This window comes from Carassius carassius, chromosome 21 (assembly GCF_963082965.1).
Source record: "Carassius carassius chromosome 21, fCarCar2.1, whole genome shotgun sequence".
Taxonomy (NCBI): domain Eukaryota; kingdom Metazoa; phylum Chordata; class Actinopteri; order Cypriniformes; family Cyprinidae; genus Carassius; species Carassius carassius.
Genome location: NC_081775.1, coordinates 19606831 through 19630532, shown reverse-complemented (window position 1 = coordinate 19630532; position 23702 = coordinate 19606831). Strand labels below are relative to the sequence as shown.

The window sequence follows — 23702 nt, the reverse complement described above, 5'->3', positions numbered from 1 at the left end:
ATTTCTGGGTTTCGACATCATGGGTGCAGCAATCCATATCCCTGCAGGAACATCCATCAAGCTGGTTGCTTTGTTTTAGTACACTGTAGCTGGTTTGTGGTTCAAGCTGGTAATAAATAACTTTGTTCCAGCAAAAACTAAGCTATCAGCTCGTTACTTCTCTTGTCGAATATCAGTTAAACTTTTTCAAATTAAAATTTATTTAAACTAAAACCCATAATGCATTACAGGCTACACAAACAGGGTTTGTTTACTGTCCAAATTAGACTTTGAACTAGATGGCGCTAAATCATGCTCGCTTTTAGTATTTTTTCCTTAGAGGGCGCCGTAGTGTTGGAGTCGCGTGTTTAAATGTCAGCTGACATCCCCGAAGTGATACAAATAATAAATGTTGCTGCCGCTCCCTCATTATTTGTGTTATTTTAGAGACATAATTTAAGCAGCTATTATGGAGGGTGCACTGGAGCAGCATCTTGATGATACGTACGTTAAAATGTATATTCCCCCCCCCAGGCATAGGCTATATGACATTTTAGGTGTTGCTTTACTTATCCGTTTTCTTCCACTAGAATGAAAAATCCTGCCATTGTTGGGGTTTTGTGCACAGATGCTCAAGGCCATAATCTAGGATGTAAGTATCATTCTGTCTCATTTATCCACTAGGCCAGGATTCGAGCAGCTTGCATGTGCATTTTTTCCTCAGCAACATTCATGTTTACGTAAGTGTATGCAAAAAGTTCTGAATGTGGTTCAGTTCAGTTTGCTTTCATCAATTGGGTGACGTTAATAAATTGACTACAACTACAACCCAAACTAAAACTATGCGTATGCATTTGTATTTATATATGCTAATAAAAAAACACAAAAATGGAACATGAAACTAAACGAAAATAAGAATAAAAAATGTTTAAGTTGAGGCCCTAAAATTACAAAAATAAAAATAAGCTAAAGCTAAAAAGAAAATAGGAAAAGAAAAGTTAATTCCAAATATTAATGAAAACTACAATTGTCTATGTAATTACAGGTTTTTTTTTTTTTTTAGTTTTTTTTACTTTAAACACAAATCCAAGAATTGGATGCAGAAAATGCACAATGCCTCACATCTCTTGCTAAATGAAGCACTACATTCAAAACATCACAAACACATCTCAAAAGCAAACTTTTGTCTTGTGTTGCTAACACCTTTGCCATAATATTATTTTTGGATATATATCATATACACACACAGTTATTCAAATCCTAAAGCTCTTCTTTTATGAGCTCCCTAAGTATATTCCTGTACAACATTGAAAATAATTGGCAGAGAGATGTTGAAAAAATCATGGTAAACACATGATGGCAAAATTAAACCAAACTTTCTTTATTTTAATTTTTTACAGTAAGTGTTTGTGGTTGTGAATATAGTATTACACAGTGCAAAAGACCTATTCTAAAGCATGGTTGGTTGGTGTTAAGTAAAGCAGTGTTTGCACATGTGAGGAGTTAGTGTGAGGCACTGATGAATTAGTGAGGCATTTTGATTAGTTGTTTCTGAAAAAGGAAATCAAGAAACGTCCTGTTAGATTTTTGTGATACATAGAGTATTGTGTTTTGCAAAAAGTGTTTTATGAAGTTGAAAACTGAGTCAAAGGCTGAGAATTGGTGTATGGTTTTGCAGATTTGGTGTGTGATTCTGGTATTTGAGTGTCAGGTTTCAGAAGTGTAAGTAAAGATGTTGTGTGTGAGCAGTTGAAAAAAAACACACTACATTTATTATACTGTGTTTTACTAATGAAGCTTTTTTTTTTTTAAATGTCCAAAATAATGCAGGTATAACATTGAAAGTATTGTGTAATAAAATATAAGCTTATAGAATTTTGTTTTCATATGTTTATTTCCTGATTGTCTGAAATCTTTTTCATTGCTCACCATAATTCAGGGATGACCCATGTACTGTAACTGTCAACTTCTTTAATGTTTTAAACTCAGGCCGTGGCTCGCTTTCTGATGAACATGGAGGAGTTGTGTCTGTGCTGGCCAAGCAAGCTGCTTCTCTAACCAAAGACCCCACCGACTCTCCTACTGTGTGTCTGGAGTCTGACTCTGGGTAAGAAGCTACTTGACAAACATCTGTCTAGTTTCTGGATCTTGATTAAGATTAATTTTGAGAGACATCCAAGATCAATGAAGCAGACTCCAGATCTTAAATGTTTCATTTAATTTTTTTTGGTTTAAAAAAATAAATAAATTGAATAATCCAGGGCATAGCAATATTAAAACTGAGGACATGTTCTCCAACCTGCTGCTTTCATCCCACAAACTCTTCAAATTATATCTGTGCACACTTAAGGTTATTATAATGCTAAAAAAATGTTGTTGCTGCTTTTTAAGTATTAAATGGGACCCTTAATGCAATTCTGTCATTGCAGGAACATTTTGATGAGAACACATGGAACAATTACACTGGCTGTACATAAGATGGCATCATAACTTCTGTTTATTTCTAATTGTCATATATTGAATGTGTGCAGTGTTTTTAAACATCATTATTTTGAGTTTGAAAAGCTTCAACGGTCTATTGTCAGCAACATAGAAGTTTATTGATCGGCTGAGATTGTCTTCCATCATATCAAGAACCATCATATATTTGTGTCCATGATTAATTAATCATTGCTTTTCCAATATTAGTATTTTCTTTCAACCATAGTTTAGACGTGTTTACTGTGTCTTACCCCCTTTTTTTGTTAAAACTATTATTTCCTGGCTAATAAATTGTGTTATTTAAGGAAAACTAATTCTGACAGAGTCTGTTTTGCACATTTGTGAGAGGTGTTAAATTGAAGTACCATGATATGTTCAAAAGGGGGCAGAAGTTGTAACATGTTTTGCATAAATTAATGAAGAAAATTATAATGATTTTACATTCAGTAAGTACCTCACAGAGAATTGTTTAATGGATCATTGTGAATTATTGTTTATGTGCATGATTAACAATGGCAAATTATTAAAGTCGAGAGGGGTAGGGTTTTTCTCAACCTCCTTCTTAGGTATGGTTAATTATAAATGTATTTTTGTCAAACATACCATTTAAAATTAGTTTATATATATATATATATATATATATATATATATATATATATATATATATATATATATATACAGAAACAGAAATATACTATCATTTTCTCGTTTGTTTGAATTGAATAGGTTTGTTGTATGCATATGGAAATAACAGAGAATTCTTTGGTCTCATATTTCTCTTTTTGCTAATTCTCCAATAAAACATACAGAGGTAAGAAAGAAAGAAAGAAAGAGGTAACTTAAGGTTTCTTACTGAAAAGACAAAATATATTATCTGAATTGTAGCTCTAAATAGTTGGCAAATTTTGTGATGCTGTACATGTGGAAGGTGTGTGAGTGCTTTAAACAGCAGATATATGTTCTCTTAATACATTTGTTTGATTAAAATTTTAGAATACAGCAGGTGTGTTTTAATGTTTGAGAACATATGGCATGCAATGACTTGCATGACAATGTTTTACCTGGGATTATAGGATCAAAATGTACAGGTCTAGAACTTGTAGGACAGTCTGTCATTCATTACTGTCTGTTTTACCTGTGTGGTTCTAAAAACTTCAAAGATTAACCTGCCTTAAAAGTTTTAAGGGCCTGAGCATCTCACATCAGTGCATTTTATTTTTTTTCCCCCCACATGGTGCTATCTATCTGAATACCTAAACATTTAACCTTAAACATTATTTGCCCCCGAGGCAGTAATAATGTAGTGCTTTAATCTCTCTCAAATAGCCACAGCCCAGGAAAGCCTCTGTAATTAGTTGCACTCCAATACTTAGCTTCTAAATTCGGGTCACATGGTCATTAAATGCAGTAGGGGCCGTCTTTGGCTCTGCACAGCCTGAGCGCATTGCATCCGATCTGTGCCGGTCCGAGGGGTCAGATGTGACCCCCGAGATACTCAGATACTAGGGGCAAATTTTCAGAAAGCAGGAATATTTTAGCACAGGGAGCTTAGCCATGGTCAGTGATGACTTTGATAAGACATACCACCACATAGGAGGAGCTGTCACCGGGGAATCCACGGATATTGCCTGCAGCACAACTGCAGATGCGCGCGTGAGGAGACGTCTATCCAGATCAAGTCTTAACAAGTGATACCTGGAATAAAATGACTGATATCGTCACGGGAAATATGGTAAATCCTTTTTTCCTGTTTGCGTTTATGAAATAGTGGATGACTCGATCTCGGAATGTCCACAAATCTATAGACAAATCCCAAGTTTTCCAAGGCTAAGTGGAAGTCTCTCTCTCTCCCTTAGAGAGAGAGCGAGAGAGCGAGTCAATTTAGTAATTTAGCTACTTTTCAAATTGCGATGTTCTTAATGTTTTGTTAATTTAGAAAAAAAATAATAATATGCAAACTAATACGAATGCGTATAAACGACAGGTAGGCTAGCTAAATGCGATTAACTTTTTATTTATGAAAAAAAAAAACAGAAAAATAAAAGCCGAGGACATTAACAGAACATGCAGCATTGATCATATAATGCCAAAGGTTTAACTGGCAAAGGAATTTTTGTCTTCTATTGACTGTTATCGATAGGTGTAAAGTACTGCACTCCAGTAGCGCGCATTCACATGAACGCCGCTGGGCTCGCGCGACCCACACTCGAGCACTATGCGGCTGCGGACAGCTCGCGACAGCAGCGGCTCTCTGGCATTTGAGGTAAGTGCATAAGTGCAACATCCTCGTGATTTTCGCCTCTGCTTTGTGTCATAGTGTAGGACTATGAACTAAGCCTAAGTTTTTAGAGATTTAACTACACTACCATCGCACGGCCGGTTGAGATGAGGATGAGGAGCAAATCTAGTCTGTGTGGGATGTCCTGAACGGTGTGTTCCCAGTGAGAATCTTTGAAGTTTGCAAACCTTTTTCAATCGATTGTTTAAGGGAAAGTTGGGAATCAAGAGGCTATTATTTATGGCAACGTTGAAGAGCAAAAAAGGGGTTAAAAATTGGACACTTTCTCACAAAAATAATAGTACATGCTCTTAGGTTAGGCCTACTTAATCTTATTAAACTAGTGTTTAACATTAGGAAAAGTGAAAGACTGTTTGATGTGAAGACATTGGGAAGCAGTGTGTGGAAATGTACTTCTGTGAATGTGTTTAGAAAACATTACAGTGAATCAATGGAGAGGTTTAGGAATTTCCTTCCACTGGCTGCATTGTCAGAATAACAAGACTGCCTTTGCAGATTCATCAATGAGTGAGACAATAATAAAAAATAATAATTTAATTCTCGGTTGAATTGAGGTTATATTACTAATTAAAAATGCCAAGCCCCTGCACAATCCCAAGAGGGTCCATGCACAGTCACAGAGGTGTAAAGTTTCACACAGTTTTATCAACACAACAGCTGTTTAAAAAATGTTGAAAAAGCAGTACTCTGATTATTCACACCAGAAATCACCAGTTATGTAAGCTTGTGACCCCCAGTCAGACATCTCTAACAATGAATATAAGATTAACTGAGTCATGCATTTGTCAGCATGCATGACAATTCAGAGAATTAGTTGTCTGAAAGGACACCCAGTGATTAGAGATTCTTTTGTGGGGAAGGTCCAAAAGATAGTATGTTATAACAGAGTTTGTGTAACAGGTTCTTCCAAAGCAAGATCTGCAAGTTGAGCCTCCAGTGCAGAAGATGACACAAGAGTAAATAAGCTGTCACCTTAAAAGGTCATTCATTTTCCTGTGCAACAATTATGCTGCCAAAAGAGCCACACAGGTGAGTCATTTTCAAAGTGTTTTTCTCTGACTGCCTAAGATTACGAGATTTAATTTTTTTTTTATTGATCTTTTTACATTTTTATAGGTGGCTTTTTTCATTCATATAGCTACTTATTTTTCTCCAACATTTAAAACAAAGTGACCATACAGGTTTTTCATGACTGTCACATAACCAATAATAATATAATGATTTCATAATACATACCAGAGGAGGAAAATACTGCTTTTGTGACCAAAGATATTGCACACTCAATCGCTACATAGGGCAATTACCAAAAATGCAATTAGCACTGGTTTTTAAAGAGCCAAAAGTGTCAAGGTGAGTAACAGGGTAGACTGTAGAACTTTCCAATGCAACTTATAGACTTACTCTTGAACTGAAGAATTCACACATATGATCTGACATACATGCATGCAAGCACACACACATGCACAGACACATTACAGGGTGGCCCTTGGTAAGCACATGGAAGGAAATATTTTCACTTACAACACACTGGCCCAATTCATTGCTCTGTAATCCTCTAAGCAGTTTCTGCATGCTTTAGCGTCTCCACTTGTCTGTTTTCTCTTGAAGGAACAGCCAACTACTTGAACTCATGAGCTTAATGTACGAGAGCTATACAAACCACAAATTTTCTGTCTGACATGGTTATGTTTTCGTCAGTGAAGCTATGTATTTCCAGATCACTTTGTCTTTCAGATTTCTGCACACATAACAGCTGTAGATAAAAGGATTGTTCACATAGAAAAGAAAATGTTTTCCAATTCAAAATTTGCATGGCTTTTGCTCTTCTGGGGAACACAAAGTGGATGCTTTTAGCAGAATGTCCATGTTTTTTTTACTGAATGGACCATGGATTCAGTGAATAAAGTGTTACATTTTAGTCAATTTCCCATTTAAGGCTATTGAATGGTTCCTAAAGAACTGAAATATAGTGTATTTATGCTTCTTTTGGGCTTGAATCCCATCGACTTTAACTGTACATGTACGTCCAATCTCAATTTAGATATTATGCTAAATGTCTCCTTTTTTGTGCTCCACAAGAGAAAGAAAATCAAACTGGTTTGAAACAAAATTAAGGTAAGAAAATTGTGAGCGGGTATATTTTGAGTGAACTGTACCTTTAAGAAAAAAGTATGTATTTTCCTTAAAGTTATGTGCACACATACATTTTCGGATTAGCAAATTTAATGTTCCTGCTTCAGCTGGGATGACCTGAGGTGATGAATTTGATTGCTCAGTATTTATAGTTGAGCAAGCGTTTATCTCTGTAAAATAATTCAAATGATCCACCATCTCTGCACAGGGGCTCGCTGTTTGGTTAACTTCATTCCAGGTGTTTGTTTGAACGAACCCATCAGCCTTTGACCGTTCTTTCACTCAGTCTCTCTGTGTCATTTTAAAGAATGTACTAGACACACATTTGTATTCAGCTGTATCAGCTGTAAATAAAGAGGTCTAAGGCCCAGATCCAGAACACTTCACCTCATACTGATAACCAGTTTAAACCAGTGGCATCCTCATGTTTACTCAAAATTTAACCGCTCTAAATAGAAAAACCCATGGTACTGATGTCATCGCGTTCCACTGCATTCTGGGTTCAGAAAATGTTTAACAAATAACACCAGATCAAACCACATTATGCTGGCGATACTGTATTTGGGTCCAAATGTAAAAAGGAGATAGAAGAGTAACAGGAGATCAGATTAAAAATTAACTTTCACATTTGCCAATTTTACAATCTTTTTATCAGTGTTTTGGTACTTTTGTTTTTATCTTAATTGAACCTGTTGATATAATAACAATTGATTAATTGTTGTGTTCTTGGAAGCATTTCATCTGTAAAGGGTCGTATTTTTCAGATGGTGAAGATCTGAAGATGTGACCATTTCATGAAACTTTATCTCTCACTGGTTGATGTTAAGTGGATGTTGTGTGGTTTCAGTGATGGCAAGGCTGCCAAAACCTCCTGCTCTGAACAAAAAGTCAAGGCCATGAAGAAGGAAAAGAAGGAGGTGGTTTTTGTGGATCCACCAGATGGTGGTTGGGGTTGGATGGTGGTCCTGCATTGTTTCCTGGTATGCCATGAATCCTACTGTTAAGATATTCTGATTTAGAGTTTCTTTGTTATGATAAAAATCGAGGTGATCTGAATTGAGCTGAAATCATTTGAATATGCTGGTGTTTTTTTTAGGTGAACGTGTTGGTAATGGGTACATTGAAGAGCTTTGGGATCTTCTTTGTGGCACTGCAGGATGAGTTTGGAGGCTCGTCCGAGAGCATCAGCTGGATTGGATCCATCATGTCCAGCCTCAGGCTCTCTGGAGGTACGGTCAGCATAGCAACCATCTTCGATCCAATGTGACAGATCATAAACCCAGTTTTGCTTGTGAACCGTTAGGTCCTTTGGCCTCAGTGGCCTGTGCCAAGCTGGGGAACAGAGTTACCTCCATAGTGGGGGCACTTTTTGTCAGTGTCGGCTTCATCACCAGCATATTTGCCACTAGCGTGATCTACCTTTACATTAGCATGGGGATAGTTGTTGGTGAGTTTTGTTCTATTTGAAAAATAAAAGTATAGATGCTAAGAGTAAAATGTAATCTAAAAAACATTGATTTTTCCAGGTCTCGGCTTTGCTCTTCTTTATCAGGCCACATCTGTTGTAACAGTGACCTATTTCCGAAAGAGGCTGGCAACTGCATATTCTATTGGACGCTCTGGCATGGGTTTGACCTTTGCCCTCGCTCCTTTCACTCAGCTGCTTTTGGATCAGTATGCTTGGCAGGGTAATTGATTTTTTTTCAGCTACATTATTATACTGATATTATCTGTAATGTCAGTATTCTTCTTTATCTGGTATATTATTTGTATAATGTTGTTCAAAAGTTTAGGGTCAGTATGATTTTGTTTGATTTATTGTTTTTGAAAGTTTCTTATGCTCACCAAGGCTGCATTTATTTGATCAAAGTAGTTATTTCATGACATTTTATTACTATTTAAAATAACTTTTTTCTATTAATTTTTTTTTTCTTTGATGGCAAAATTGAATTTACAGCAGCCATTATTCCAGTCTTCAGTGTAACATGATCCTTACAGTTACATTATAACATTATAATTGCAGTGTAATTTATTTATTTATATTTGTAAGGCTAAATGTAATTTGTGGTTTAATGAAGTGACTTTTTTTCTGGATACATTAATTTATCAGAATTTTATTTAATGAATTTATGAGCATGAATTATATATATATTATTACATGTTAAAATATTATTATTGCCACTTATTGGTTTCTGTTCTGTCTTTAGGAGCTCTTTTGATTTTGGGAGGCCTGATGCTGAACCTGGTGGCTTCTGGGATGCTTTTGCGGCCCATTAATGTTAGACCTCCAGCTTCTCATATGTCAAACTCCAGCCTTCATAATGCTGGATCTGAGAAAGAACCTCTTAAGGACCATATGAATGGCAACACACCTATATCCAATGGCACTTCCAAAATGGACAGCTCACCTCCCATTCACAGGGACACACTTATAATAGAGAACACTGTTCATGAACAGAATGCTCTCCCACACCTGGAACTCAAAAAATCCATCCAGAATGGGGCGAACAGTGCAGACGGTAGCCAAATCAAAACTTCCCCCGAGATGAACGGGCTTTCTCCTGTGGATTCATTACTTGAGAACAGCAGAACAGAAAATCTTAATGAAAACCCCAAAAAAGTGCTGGACTTCTCACTGTTGAAGAACCCTTTCTTTTGCATCTACACCTGGTCGCTGGTCTTCAGTCAGCTGGCATATTTTATACCTTATTTCCATTTGTCTGCAAGGGCCCGGAACCTGGGCATCGACCCTATGGATGCTTCCTTCATCATCTCTGTGGCTGGTGAGTCATATTACCTTTCATCAGCCTTTGTAACACTAGAGTCTTGTTTTTCCACCATCATCTATTTTAAGTATTAAGTGCTCTTTACAGAATTAATTTAGCATTCGCAAGGAAATTATAGATAAAAGATTTGTCACAAAGGTTATAAGATGATTTAAATTAAAAAGTTACCTATTGCAAAAAAAAGTCCTCTTGTCAGCATGTTTGTTATTGCTGTTCTCTGGCCGCAACAGTTCAACTGTACACTAATAATGTGTAACAGTAGAGGAAATCAATAGGACGTAAGCACTGCTGAGCTGTGCTGTGGAAAATGGAGAGACTAAAGACAGTAATGACAGTGTTAGTGGACAGCATGTCATCAACGAAGCATTTCTTTTTCTTTTCTGGCTTTATCAGGGATGTATTCCAGGAAAGCCATAAAGCCATACCTGATAGATGCACTATGGCCATTGATGTGCTCTAATATGGGTTTTAAAGGGTTGATGCACAAACGCTGCCAACTTCACATCAATTATTTGTGAGCAGTTTAAATTCTGCAGTGTTATGCAATAAGTGCTCTTACATAAAAAATGAACTTTGGCATAGTGGCTAAAACCAGAGGGCTTGTAAGTGTCCTGTCAATAATTCTGAAGTGAATGAAAGAGAGTGAGAATATGTTTACTCAAACATTTTTTTTCATTTGTATTTATTTACTGAAAGCTAATATTATTGAGACATTGCTTATTAGGGTGTTGATATTTACCTCTAATGGTGCTCTTTGGAGAAAAAAACAAATACAACGCACTCATATTAACATTTAAAAAGCCTTCATTAAAATGCAAACTTTTTCAGCAAAAAATCACAACCAGCGTATTGTCTGGGTATGTAGGAAACATGTCCTATTGATCCAGTTGTTTGTTTACTGCAAGATATACTAGGGGTGGAAATCACCAGAGCCCTCACGATACGATATTATCACAATACTTGTGTCACGATACATTATTGTGCGATTTTAAATATATTGCAATATTCTGTGATATATTGCAATATAACAGTGCAACTTGAACAACAAAAAAGTTGTGCAGACCTTTCAGCAATTGGGGCATTTGAAAGTAAATTACTGTTAAATTGAAATTAAATTAAATTAACATGTAGTCTTACATCTAGGGATGCACTGGAATGAAAATTCTGGGCCAAAACGGAAACTGAAAATTCTGGATGCACTTGTCCGAAAACCGAAAATGCTTTGTAATGATTATTTATTCTTTTATTAAATAATATAAAGTTATTTTGTAAGACTCTTTAAATTTAACTCAATTTTAATGATACTGAATTAACACAAGCCAATGAAATAACCACACGTTTACTGAAAGTAACACAATAAAACTGGACAGAATTTATATTAATATTGGTAACACTTTACAGTAAGGTTCATTAGTTAACATTAGTTAACTACTTTAGTTAACAAACTGAGAATGAACAATAGTTGTACAGCATTTATTAATCTTAGTTCATGTTAATTTCAACATTTACTAAATCATTATTAAAATCAGCAGTTGTGCTTTGTTAACTGTTAATGCACACTGAATTAACATGAACAACTGTATTCTCATTAACTAAAATTAAGAAAGATTAATAAACACTGTAATACATGTATTGTTAATTGCGCCATATATATGTATATATATATATATATATATATATATATATATATATATTATTATTATTATATATTTCGGGTGTTTTTTTTCTTTCAGCTGAAAACTGAAAATGTCATTCCCTGGCGATAATTTTTGGATGCCGAAAATTCGGTGCATCTCTACTTACATGAAAGATCCCCTTCTTGCTTACAATTCCGAAGTAAGTCCCTACATCCGATTTTAACACAGACATGGCTTTCCTGATAACTTTGGAGATGCCGCCATCTTTATTTTGCTAATTTAATGCACGAAAAAAAAAAACAGAAAAAAAGAGAAAAAAAAACTCAACACCACCATTTTGTGAATTGTAAAGAAATAGATTTTATTATTATTATTCTACCTCTAAATAGTAGGCCTATACTAAAAGATAGATACTTGGCGTCCGTATATCGATACAGTATTGCTGCGGAAAATATCGCGATACTATACTGTATAAATTTTTCCCCCACCCCTAATATATACCTTTATAAAGGCTTTTTTATTTGCATCATGTCTGTTGTTGTTTTTAATGTTTCAGGCCCTATTAAATTTTTTTTATTTTATACCACATGCAATTTACTTGAATTTCTTGCTTTATTTTAGAAATAAGATTGCACTAATATAACAATTCTCCCCGATATGATGAGCTGTTAATTATGTTCATGTTATAGCCGATAATAAATGACCAGTCATGAAATTATAAACTCTTCTGTCAAAATAAAATTCAAAATAAAATGCTATCATGCATCCCTACTTTATATAGTGGCCCCAAAAGTCACCTGTTGGAGATAAAAATGTATCCACATCTCTGAATTATATTATAAATATTTTAAAGACACCACAAGCAAAAAACATTTAAATTCATAAATCACTGAAACAATGGTGAAGATATGTGTAGTTTTAGCATAAAAGAAAGCATGTCCAAAAATTTTTGAGCCCAAAATATTTAATTTATTTTTCTCAAAATTGTCTTTGCCAAGTTTGTCTGATTTAAGCTGTCAAAAACCCCCTGGTTCGATGATCTTCAATACACTATTACAAGTTCACCTTTATTTATATAGCACATTATTCAATACAGATTGTTTCAAACAGCTTCACAGTAATAAACAGGGAAAAAATAATCAGTATGAGACAAATTCTAATTCTGCTGTAAAGCAGCTCTAATCACGATAGTATCATTATTTAGATCAAGTCAGTTCAATGTTAGACTAACTTGAAATATGCACTATGTACTCTACTATCTAGTGTCTGAACTTTATAAGGTCATTTTGTCATCCAGCATCTTTCTAATAACCCCTTCCCTTCCGCTACATACAGAAAGCTGCAATAGTTGAGTCAAAGAAGTGTCCAACATTTCACACTTAGTTTTTTTGGTTAATTAAGTGCATCATCTGGATATTTGAAGTGAGCTTTTTCTTTTTGGAATTGTCAGTATGAATATACTTACAATATGTATTCAACAAAATGGCTTTGAATAGTGCATAAGTGCAAAAAATGTGACAACTGGGATATTCCAAACGTCTCCTTTCCTCCCACCCCCTCCGCCTGCATTTTGAAAGCTGTTTTCACATCGGACGGGTTGAGCAGGGAACTAAAGCTCAGGCTCCTCACGGCAGGTCACTAACTATCGACGAGCTGAGAGAAGTCGCTAAGCAACAGCCCAAGTAGCTGCCGTGAGGCTTGGTAGTTCAGTGCCCAATTCTGAAGTGGCTTACATTGTGTGGCGTGATACTGAGGCAGCGATGAGGACAAAAGAGAGTGAGGAGACGAGCCAAACACGTTTTGTGTTTTAATGAGCTGGTAACGATTGGGCATTTGGGCGCTCTGTACCTTAGTGAGGGGCTATTGTCTGTCTTTGATGTAGTCGGGACATTGCATTCGTCCAGTCCTTTTGTGTCCACTGAGTGAAATAGGCTACACAAACACCTGTCACATGCCTGATTACCCTGGTAAAAGTCCCCCTATAAACTACAGCGTTCTGTGGACTAGGAACCTCTACTTTTTGTCACTAAGATTCTGTTTCATTGTGCAAAGCATGACAGGAACAGCTGTGAAACTCAATGGCCCTGCAGAGATTTATACACACAAACAACGCACAAAATGTCTTTGGGTCCAAGCGTGGCACACCAGGACGTCACCTTTAGTGGCGCACCGAAGACATGCAAACATTGAGCAGCTGTTTTGTTTTATGTCTGGCTAGAAATAAATGACACCACATGTGCACAAACTGCAGCGTCAGTTCAAGCCATTGGTTCTACATGAGCTGGTCAGATGATCATACCAACACCTCTGGGCTTTGTGTAAGCATTTTCACTATGTGATTTAATAGGTTATGAATAAATATGGTCTTGTGTATGTGCATTTTTATGTAGGTCTATCCAGTAAACCGTGACAGCCTTCATGTCAGCACAGAGTCTCACACTTTGGATCTGTTGCGTATGTATGAATCTGCAATAGTGCTGCCTCAGGTCTTTTCCTAGACTGTTCAATAATGCTCTGCAGGACACGGACATACAGCTGCAGCACAGATAACAGCAAACATGAAGCAGTACTGAACGTACAGCACACTACAAAATAACTAGTCTGTTATCATTACTTCTGTTCCTCTTCTGTCACTCTTTGAACTGAAAAACAGACTGCGCCAGAGGCTTCAAGCAAAGAGTCAATTAACTGAAATTATGCTGAGCAGTGGTTTTTCATGTTTGTTAAATTTACGCATGTGGTTCAAAGGTTTAGGGTTGTTTTTGAAAGAAGTCTTTCATGCTCACCCAGGCAAACAGGAATATTGTGAAATATTATAACAGTTTAAAATAAAATATATTTTTTCCTTTGAGGACAAAGGTCATGTGATATTATAGACAATGAATGCTGAACATTCAATTGATTTAGTTGATTCTTCAGAAATCATTTTAAAATGCTGATTTGCTGCTATAAGAAATGTTTCATATTAGTTTTTGCTGCTTAATATTCATTATTTCAGATTCATTTCCTTAGGAGTCTTTGATGAATAAAGTTCAATAGAAAAGCATTTATTTTGAAAGATTTTGTAACATTATAAAAGTCTTTACTATCACTATCGATCACTATTAATTCATCTTTGCTAAATACTGTAGAAGCATTCGTTTCATTTCATATAAAGTCTTAACGCAGCCCCAAACTTTTGAACAGTATTGTACTGAGTTACTTTTCCAAAGAATTAAAATATGCACTATTTATTTATTTATTATTTGTGACTATACTGACTTCTCCATTCTTCATGTTGGGAGAAATAGAGGTTTATTTCATTGTAAAAAGATCTTGTAGTGTGTGTATGCATGATAGCGACTTATATTTTGGAAATTTTACAAAGCTAAAAAATTACTTTAAAGTAATATGCTACATATAGCTCACCAATGTTTTTGTCATTCTGAAGCTTGACGGTCACAGTCCTTTACAAATTTACATGAAGAGGTCTAACAGGTTTAAAACGACATCCCATAATATCAATATAAGACAGCAATACTGTATAAGGATGAAACCTTGGATGAATCCAACACTAAGCAGCCCATTTTCAGTCCATCAGTTCAACAGTTTTCCTGTCTCACAGGTATAACAGAGACGGTGGCCCAACTTGCATCTGGCTGGGTGACAGACAGGAATCTGGTTCACAAGTATCACTACCACAAGGCCTACCTGATCCTGTGTGGTGTGGTCAATCTTCTCTCCCCTCTGGCCAACTCATACATCTTGCTCATGGTCTATGCTGTCTTCTTTGCCATCTTCTGTGGGGGGTACATGGCTCTCCTGCTTCCTGTGCTGGTGAGTACTGACAGGCCTGGGCCTGGCAAAGATCTTGATAAAAAAAATGTGTATGTATAGATATAGATAATATGCTTAGTTCAGTTTAAAAATGAAATTTAAGTTGTCTCTGTTTAGTTGTTTCATCACTTTCATTGTTCTCAATGTTACCAGCAGCTTGAAAGTATGTCTTAGGAGTTATGAACTTAGTTCTGTTCATGACAAATGGGGACATCCTAATGCAGTTTCCTACACTTGTATTATATGTGCTCATTGAGGGGTCTTCTTTCTAGTACTGAGACATTTAGTTCTTGTTCTGTAATACTGCAGTGTAAGGAGAGAGGGCTAGATTGACAGGCAGCACTGCAGTACAGCCGTTCCTCTGGATGGAATCTCAGGTTTTACCTTTCAAATATTTTTTATAACCTGGAATCAGTCTCTGTGAACCAGAGAGACAAAATGAGTGCTTAAAAAGCCCCTGAGGGAAAACATTTAAAGATATTAAATATGCTTGTTAAATGTGCATGTAAAGCAGCTATTATAACAATATTTTTTAATTAAAGGGATAGTTCAATTCTGTTATAATTTACTCACCTCCAAACTTGTATAAGTTTTCTTTCCTCTGCTAAATATGAAATAAGACATTTTGAAGAATCTAAGTAACAAAACAGTTCTAGTCCCAGTTGAACTAGTAGTATTTTTTTTTTTATTTTTTTTTTTGAGTACTATTTTTGTTCTATAATATGGAAGTCAGTGGAAACCAGCAACTGTTCTTTTATGTTCAAAAGAATAAAGAAACTAAAATAGGTTCGGAACAACCTTAGGATTAGTAAATAATGGCAGATTTTTGATGAACTGTCCTATTAAGAGACTAATAAAATATTGATTCTCCCTGAACCTCAAGAAAGCAAGTCAAATATACATAATCAACATCAACAAAATACAATCGCTTGTCCAACTGTAATATGCAAATCCACTGTTCTATTGTGAGTGAATTACTGTAGTTAAAGCATGATGGAATATAGTTTTTCATAATTTATGGTGCTCAAATGTATGAACATTTTATGAAATACATACACTACCATTGGGGTCAGTAAAAATGCATTAAATTAATCAAAATGACAGAGTTTTGCATATACCTTGTGTGTGTGTGTGTGTGTGTGTGTGTGTGTGTGTGTGTGTGTGTGTGTGTGTGTGTGTGTGTGTGTGTGTGAGAGTGTGATGGATTATATCGCACTGAACTATAATTAAAATTATTGTTTGAAATATGCTTTGGTGGGGGAAAATGTGTTTATTAATAAATTTGACAAGAATGTAAAAAAAAAAAAAAACTTTTTCTTTAGTGATAAATCCTTGTTTATATTCTATATCAAAGTTTGCTAACCAAAGTTCTTTCTTTTTTTTCTGGCTTAGTCAGAGAAGTCATAATCTGCCATATGTCATCCGTCATAAATATTATTCATTTCTGTGTTTTCCAGGTAGACTTGGTGGGCTCTGAAAAGCTGAACAACTCGATGGGGTTCTCGATGTTCTTTGTGGGGCTTGGCTGTCTAACAGGTCCTCCTCTGGCAGGTATGTGCAGTTTGGATGAACTCCTTGACTAGATCATGCAAGCGATAAACATCAATAGGTGAACGTAGCCTTGATGTCTCACGAAAATAACCAGCAGCTTTGGAAAGACTTGGCCAGACATGATAAAGTGTAAGACAAGCTTGCTTCTGTGTGTGTGGCTTGAGGGACCCTGGGGTCATACAGTTTCATATTTCTGTTGAAGTGGGTTACAGATGGGAGACATGTTAACCCACCTAAAAATAGGATTACCTGTCTGGATAGATTTAAAGCATTTTGAACTTATTTAGATTTCCTACTATGTTGTATATATATGGCTCCTTTTCAGTAGAATTTATTGCTAAATAAATTCCATTAGGCTACTAGATATATGTAATGGCTGCTATTTAATAAGAATACTCAGTCATCAACACAAATACAGAATCTCCTTATATAGAACAGTTCTACAGTGAAGTACAGTTCTTGGAAAATCAAGTCTTGAAGAGGGGCCTCTTCAGAAAGGCGAGCATAGACCTTCCTCTGAACTCTGTAACACAGTTATGCTAACATGAACCATCTTGTCAGGGCCCCCTTTCACAATCCCCCCACCGCCCCCCAAAAAATAATGAGCAGCCAGGAAAGCAAAACTGAATTTTCTATCCTACCCAAGGCCTTTCCGCATATGACCCGGTGCTGCTTGCATAGTGAAAACAATCCGTGGTTTTAAAAGCGTATCCAGTCAGAAAACAGGTGTGTGGAGATTCTGGGCTGGAAAGTGAAGAACGTTTTCTACATCAGTCCATCATCTTAAGTGTTTGGTTACTGACTGTTCTCAAGTATATCATGCAAGGACAGAAAAAAAAAATACAATGTAAAGAAAGTCTGTCTTTTTTCATGTTTTCTTTATTGGCCTCCATTGAATATTTAAGGAAATATTTCTATCTGTAAGTAATATTATATACATCTAACACTTTGCGTTTCATCCCAAAGGCTTCCTGTATGACTACACTCAGACCTACGACTGCTCCTTTTACCTGGCAGGTGTGTGTTATCTGTTATCGTCAGTTTCTCTTTTCCTCGAGCCTCTGGCGAGGCGCTGGCAAGCCCGGAAGAAGCGGCTAGAGACGCTAAACCAAGAACTGATGTGGAGTAATGGCTGTTTCTACCCGGCGCCTCAGAGGAATGGTGTTGTATAATAAAGGACTAAACTCAAAGCCATATTACTTTTCACCCTGTCATGTGGTTCACCCTCTGAGGGCTGATCGGAAGAGGACCTGACCTGAACATTTGGCGGGACCACAGCGTGGCAAGCAAATGAATGGTCATTTGAATGCAGAGACCAATAAATGAATGCTTCGGGACAATGCAAACTACTTTATTTTGAGAATGGAGTTGGTTGAATTGTTTTCTATAAATCTTCTTCTAGCTTCTCAGATCACCACAAAAACTAAATGAGGAGCCTTTGTCACCACGTAAGCTTTTATTTTACAACACATGATAAATCTGGATCTTCCTACATTAGAAAGTTACTCAAATGCATCCACTGATTTGATTGTAAATTTGTATCACATGACACATAATACTCAAGTATACTAGTAGTATTTTGTCAGATGGGAATGGGTATGCAATAAGCATATTAAGACCATGTGAGCCTCCTTTTTGTTGATGTGTTTTTTGCTGTGAAGCTCAGTACTGTGTAAAGGACTGCATCATACCATAATGGCTGACATCAACAGATTTTGTCATTGGTGCCCCAACTGGAAGACATTTTGGGCCAGAATATTCCAGACATGGTCTTCTTTTTTTCACTGGTGCCAAATCAGTCACACTGTCATTTACTGCTGACAGCAACCAAGAGATTTTTTGTAACAAACCGCTACGTGAATACAAGTGAATATTGTTCTGATGCCAAGTTGTGCAAGAATTAGGTCAGTTGGCTTGTGGGTTCATGTGTACCTGTACAAGAGGCCCAGAAGCTGAGCGTTCTCTAAAGTGCAAATCCTTTATTCTTCTTGTCATTTTTATTTTTAGGTTCTGATTTTGTTGGGTATACTACAGTGCACTGTTTATCACCAGTTTGCCTTTGTACACAATGACTGTGCTAAATATCCTGTGATGAGAGCCAAAGATGCAATAGAAATATAATTTATCAATCTATGCATTTGAACGTGCCCTGTGTTGACAGAAATCTCGTTACTGTTCACATGTTGTAGTTCTCCATGGTAATGTGTTTTTGTGTGAGCTGTTGCCCTCTAGAGGCACGAAAGATGTACTGCTACTGGAATGTTGTCTCAATTAACAGTCAGTCCATGTTCCATTCTTTTCTTTCATCAGCCAAGTAATGACAAACTAAGCATTTCCTAGAATGAGTAAGACACGCACAAATGCAACAATTTAACAAATAATAACAATACGCTATTGAAATCATTAGCCACTGATTTCTTGGTTTTGTTTTTGGCAGCAAGCTTTTCCTTCTCACACTAAATTGTTTTTGAAGAAATGGGTTATTGTTTTGAGAAGTTCTTTTAAACTAGCCTTAAAGAAAGTTAAGGGGACGCAATAACACTATTAATGTCCATGACAGACTTCACCAGCAATACTGTACTGTTAGTGATTTCGTACTTTTGGAAAAATGTGAGGATTATAAGTTGAACTTTTTTTGTTGTTGTTGTGTTTTTTTTCTCTCTTTTTTTCTTATTATCTTTGTTTTGTTGACAATGCTCCAGACTGTCAAGATCTAGAAGACTGCGATTAAAGCCAGCAGTAGATTTGACTGGGTTTCCTGTAAAACTTTTGTTCATCCCTGGGAGAGCTTATCTAAATTATGAGGAAAATGTAAAAGAAATAAGTTGCCTGTAAACCAGAAAATAGATAATATAATCTTTGAAACCGCACTGTCTAAAGTCCATTATTATCTTAATTATATATGTATCCATATTAAGATTTGTCATTTTAAAACATACACTCATTCTTTTCATGTGTCATATTAAAAAAAATAGCTCAAAGCAGTGTAAAAGATCATCTTTATTGAGAACACTGTATGTAGCACACAACAATGGTAATCAGTATATTTACATTTCTAATGGATCATTTCAAGACATTCCTCAAATACAAATACATACATTATATATATATATATATATATATATATATATATATATATATATATATATACATATATATGTGTGTATTACAAGAAATCATGATCCTAAACTATTTTAACAAAATTTCTTACAAAAAACTAACAAAAAAATGAGCTGGTACTTACAGAAATGTGAGCCGAGATGAGATGCACTGCACTGCACTGCTTTCATATTTAATCACTGATGAATAGATACCTACAATGCAACCATGATGTTCTGCGGACACCAAAAACAGCATATAATAATGTGTAGAAAATCTCACATACATAACAAATGAATAATTAAATATGCCTGTTCAGCTGTAGGAAACACAGGCTTCTTATCAATAACAAACCGTCCTGGTTTCATCTGAAGACAGCCATGTGTGTGTTCATTACTCAGCAGATACTCACATCTGTCCACCTGAAACAAGATTCAGATCACGACATCGGTTAAAAAATGCCAGCAAATATTCTCACAATAGTGGCCGTTGGTGATAAAAGAGAGCAGATAGGTCACCTATAACTTCAATGACTGACAGTTCTAAACAGATTTTCAGTTTCCTTTATAAGCTATAACAGTTCAGAATAAACTCTTTATAGAGAAAAGTCTGACTGCATTCAGTTTGTGAGTGTTTTTCTTGGGTTTCTAGTCAACATTCATAGTAAGATAATTTATAGTAAGATCAGAGGGTTGAAAGCCTATTGTGAGGCCTGAAATAGTTTATAGTCATCATGTGGTAGCTTATGCAGAGAACTAAGCTACAATCAGGAACAATGAGCTAATGTTTTGGACTGTCAGACTTAATATGCTCTTTTCATTACTTGGAAAAGTGGGAAGGGAACAGTGCCTGAACTACACAAAGAGATTATGTAAATGAGGCCAGGGGAGGGGCTTGAGGGTTACCGGTTACCAAGTTACCAGGCCCATTCCATGGCATCTGAAGACAAGCCAGTCAGTCAGAACTGTGGTGAAGATACAGGAGAAAACATTAGAGACCACAGCTGAGTGCCATGGACTGAGACATCTGATTATTATCATTATGTGTAACTGAAAATGAAGTTACAGAAATGAATTATCACAGCTGTTTCTGTTATACGAGTTAATGCCAATCGATTTTAATGTAAGCCAGTTCCCAAACCGTTCTGCAGAGAGCAGATTTCGGTCAAACTATGTGCCACATCTGTGCTCCTGATCAAAGCTGTCACATTTCAAGGGCTGCGGCCTCATAATTCTAAAATTAACTGTTATTCCCTGAGGTATAGAGTTTTTATCACTTATAGACAATTATTGTTGGTCTTAATTTTTATAAAGTGACATTCACAGTATACCCGTATTAACAATATCAGAGTAACGGGGAATTAATTATAACAGTCCTATGGAGAGGAAAAAAACAGAAAAGAACCTTATGTAATCAAAGAACTTTATGTAATGTTTAACATAATTAAAACTAAGGAATTCAACACAACCTCCCACAATAAGCCCTTTGTTCTGGCTGTCTATAATTAACGAGGTTTAGTGCAGATGATCAGCTCCACGACTTTCTATAGTCATCTAATAGTTTTGTTGTTTCTTTATATCATTAAAAAAATAAAAAAAAAAAAACAATGCTGAGACAATTCTGTAGAAACCCATGAAGCCCTAACAGTGACAGTCATAGTTATGTTCCTAATGTTTTAAGAAATCATCACAATATAACTTGTTACAAAGTTACAATTCAAATTAACATTAGAACTCATAAGCAAATGAACCGTTAGGATTATAAGGCTAAAAGTAAATGTAGTGAAGCTTTAATTATTTCACTAATTAAGAGATCTAGGACATCACAGGTTACAAGAGAGTGTGGGATCGTGTTAAATGTTCTATTTAAATTGTACATTTAGTTGTTTTAGATCTAGTAAAAGTTATCTAAAATATTTCATAATCAAAAAAAAAAAAAAAAAAAAAAAAAAAAAGAGCTTATTTTTATTAGTTTAATGTTTTGGGGTTGTTTACTGTCACAAGTGTTTGAATGATGTTTGTTTCTGTTAATAATAGGCAAGTTATTAGTTTACCTGCATTTAAAAATACAATACATTTTATATTACCAACTTAAAGAAATAGTTTCCCCAAAAAATTAAATTGTATCATCATTTGCTAACCCTCAAGTCATTCCAAACAAATATGACTTTCCTCTGTGGAAAAGAAAAAGATATTTTAAAGAATGTTTCAACTATATTTACGAATTCAAAAAAAACAAAAAAAAAAACATTTTTTCAAACTATCTTGTTTGTTCCACAGAAGAAAGACAATGTTTCAGAACAATATGATGCAGAAACAATGTAATTTATCATTGTATCAAATATCATTGTTTCCAATTCATGTGTGTAAAATCCCAAAGCACAATAATCTCCTACCTAAAATATTACATATATTTCTGCATTTTTCTTCATTTCCCCAGAATAAAAAAATAAATATGATTTTGGGAGCGACAGGCCAAGATTTCAGAGTTACAACCAATGGCAATGTTCTAATGTATTTGTTTAACTGACACTTACCTACACCAGGAAGAGTTCTAAAGTCTACAGACCTGGTTTAAAGCAAATACTCCCTTACTCACCAGCCACCCCAGAGGACTGGTCTGGATCCTGGCGTCAGAACGAGCTGCTGGTGAAGCGATGCAGCTGACTGGACATCTTACTAAGGGAAGTTCATTTCCTTCCTCCTGATGAGGCTCCTGGCAAGCAAACTCCAGGTTAACTCTGGGTGGAGTTCACACGGGGCAGCATGTTTTCTTTCAGGGGTCCTTCACAACGAAGGGTCAATTTACCACGTACCGATCACCGTTTTCACTTTCGGGAAAATAAACGCTTAAACTATCAAAACTCGATTCGAGTTAAAGGCTAAGACGCTTTTGGCTTTTCTAAATCCTCTTCCTTCACTGTTTTCAATGGAGCCAAACAAAATCATATCGGACGAAATCAAAGGATGGGACAAACAAACGCCTGCTCCTCTGAACTGGAAAGCACTGATTTGAGGTTCGTGCTGGCAATGCATAGTACGGCCGGACTGGTTACAGCAAGCCTGGATACTTCCAGATGAAGGACACATACAGCCTGGGAGAATGGAAAGATTTCAGTTTAGGTGAAGGTCTGCGCAAACATCATCTCAAAGCTCAGCAGAACGGCCCACTTCTCCCTGATCTGTTTGAGGGTTGGGGGCAGCAGCACCCTCGGGTTACTTAGCACGTGGGGCAACTCCAGGACACAAGGGTGGAAAACACAGATCGACAACAACATCGAGCCTCTCTCTCCCTTCGCTCTCACTGCCGTGACTGATCCCGGAGGAGAATTTCTCTTTCCAGAGCAGAAACAAGCAATCGAGCAACAATTCCTCCCGAAACACAACCGAAAAAAGCAGCGGCAGGCGTTCTTCAATTGATTTCCAACGAATAAACATTTTCTCCCTCAAATGAAACAATTTATTGATAGAGTGATATAATCAAATGAGGGGCCAGTGTGTGTGTACAAACAGCCACGTCAGAAGCTGTGCAAGGAGTGAGTGACCGCTTCCTCTTTCTCCCCCAATCAAGAAATTAGGTAAACACAGCACAAATCAAGAGTGTCATTATTTCCGTTTAAATACGGGAACTGTAAGCACAAAAAAAAAAAAAAAATTACACAAGCAGGAAGATGCTCTCAGTGAGAGTACACTAACACTAAATGGAAAGCTCTTGCCCCTGTGCATCCAAAGGGCTCAAGAATCATTTCAAACAATAATTTCTGTTTCCAGCCATGTGAAGTCCACTTGTGGAACGGTCCATTTCCTGTCCTGTCCCGTCATGTGTGGCCGGGACTGAACGTACAGTAGGTCCATTTATTCATGTACACAAACAGCTGTTATAATATCACCAAGCAATCAACTTTTAAAACACAATTTAGTG

At 36.2% G+C, this 23702-nt stretch overlaps 2 protein-coding genes across 3 annotated transcripts; both read left to right on the top strand.

Annotated features, from left to right (window-relative positions):
- The first annotated feature begins 334 nt into the window (after positions 1–334).
- On the top strand, positions 335–2770 carry LOC132097176 (ragulator complex protein LAMTOR5-like). The gene is made up of 4 exons (XM_059502803.1): positions 335–483; positions 570–631; positions 1969–2086; positions 2409–2770. The coding sequence occupies exons 1-4, from the start codon at positions 449–451 to the stop codon at positions 2467–2469; spliced, it is 276 nt and encodes a 91-aa protein (XP_059358786.1). The 5' UTR covers positions 335–448; the 3' UTR covers positions 2470–2770.
- A 933-nt stretch (positions 2771–3703) lies between these two features.
- On the top strand, positions 3704–19547 carry LOC132097758 (monocarboxylate transporter 5-like). Of its 2 annotated transcripts, XM_059503672.1 has the most exons (11): positions 3704–4192; positions 4601–4723; positions 5660–5788; positions 7740–7872; positions 7989–8121; positions 8196–8339; positions 8419–8580; positions 9100–9675; positions 14920–15131; positions 16589–16682; positions 17649–19547. In XM_059503672.1, the coding sequence occupies exons 3-11, from the start codon at positions 5766–5768 to the stop codon at positions 17852–17854; spliced, it is 1683 nt and encodes a 560-aa protein (XP_059359655.1). In that variant the 5' UTR covers positions 3704–4192; positions 4601–4723; positions 5660–5765; the 3' UTR covers positions 17855–19547. The 2 variants fall into 2 exon arrangements, with proteins under 2 accessions (XP_059359655.1, XP_059359656.1); XM_059503673.1 differs by lacking the exon at positions 4601–4723.
- The last annotated feature ends 4155 nt before the right edge of the window (positions 19548–23702 follow it).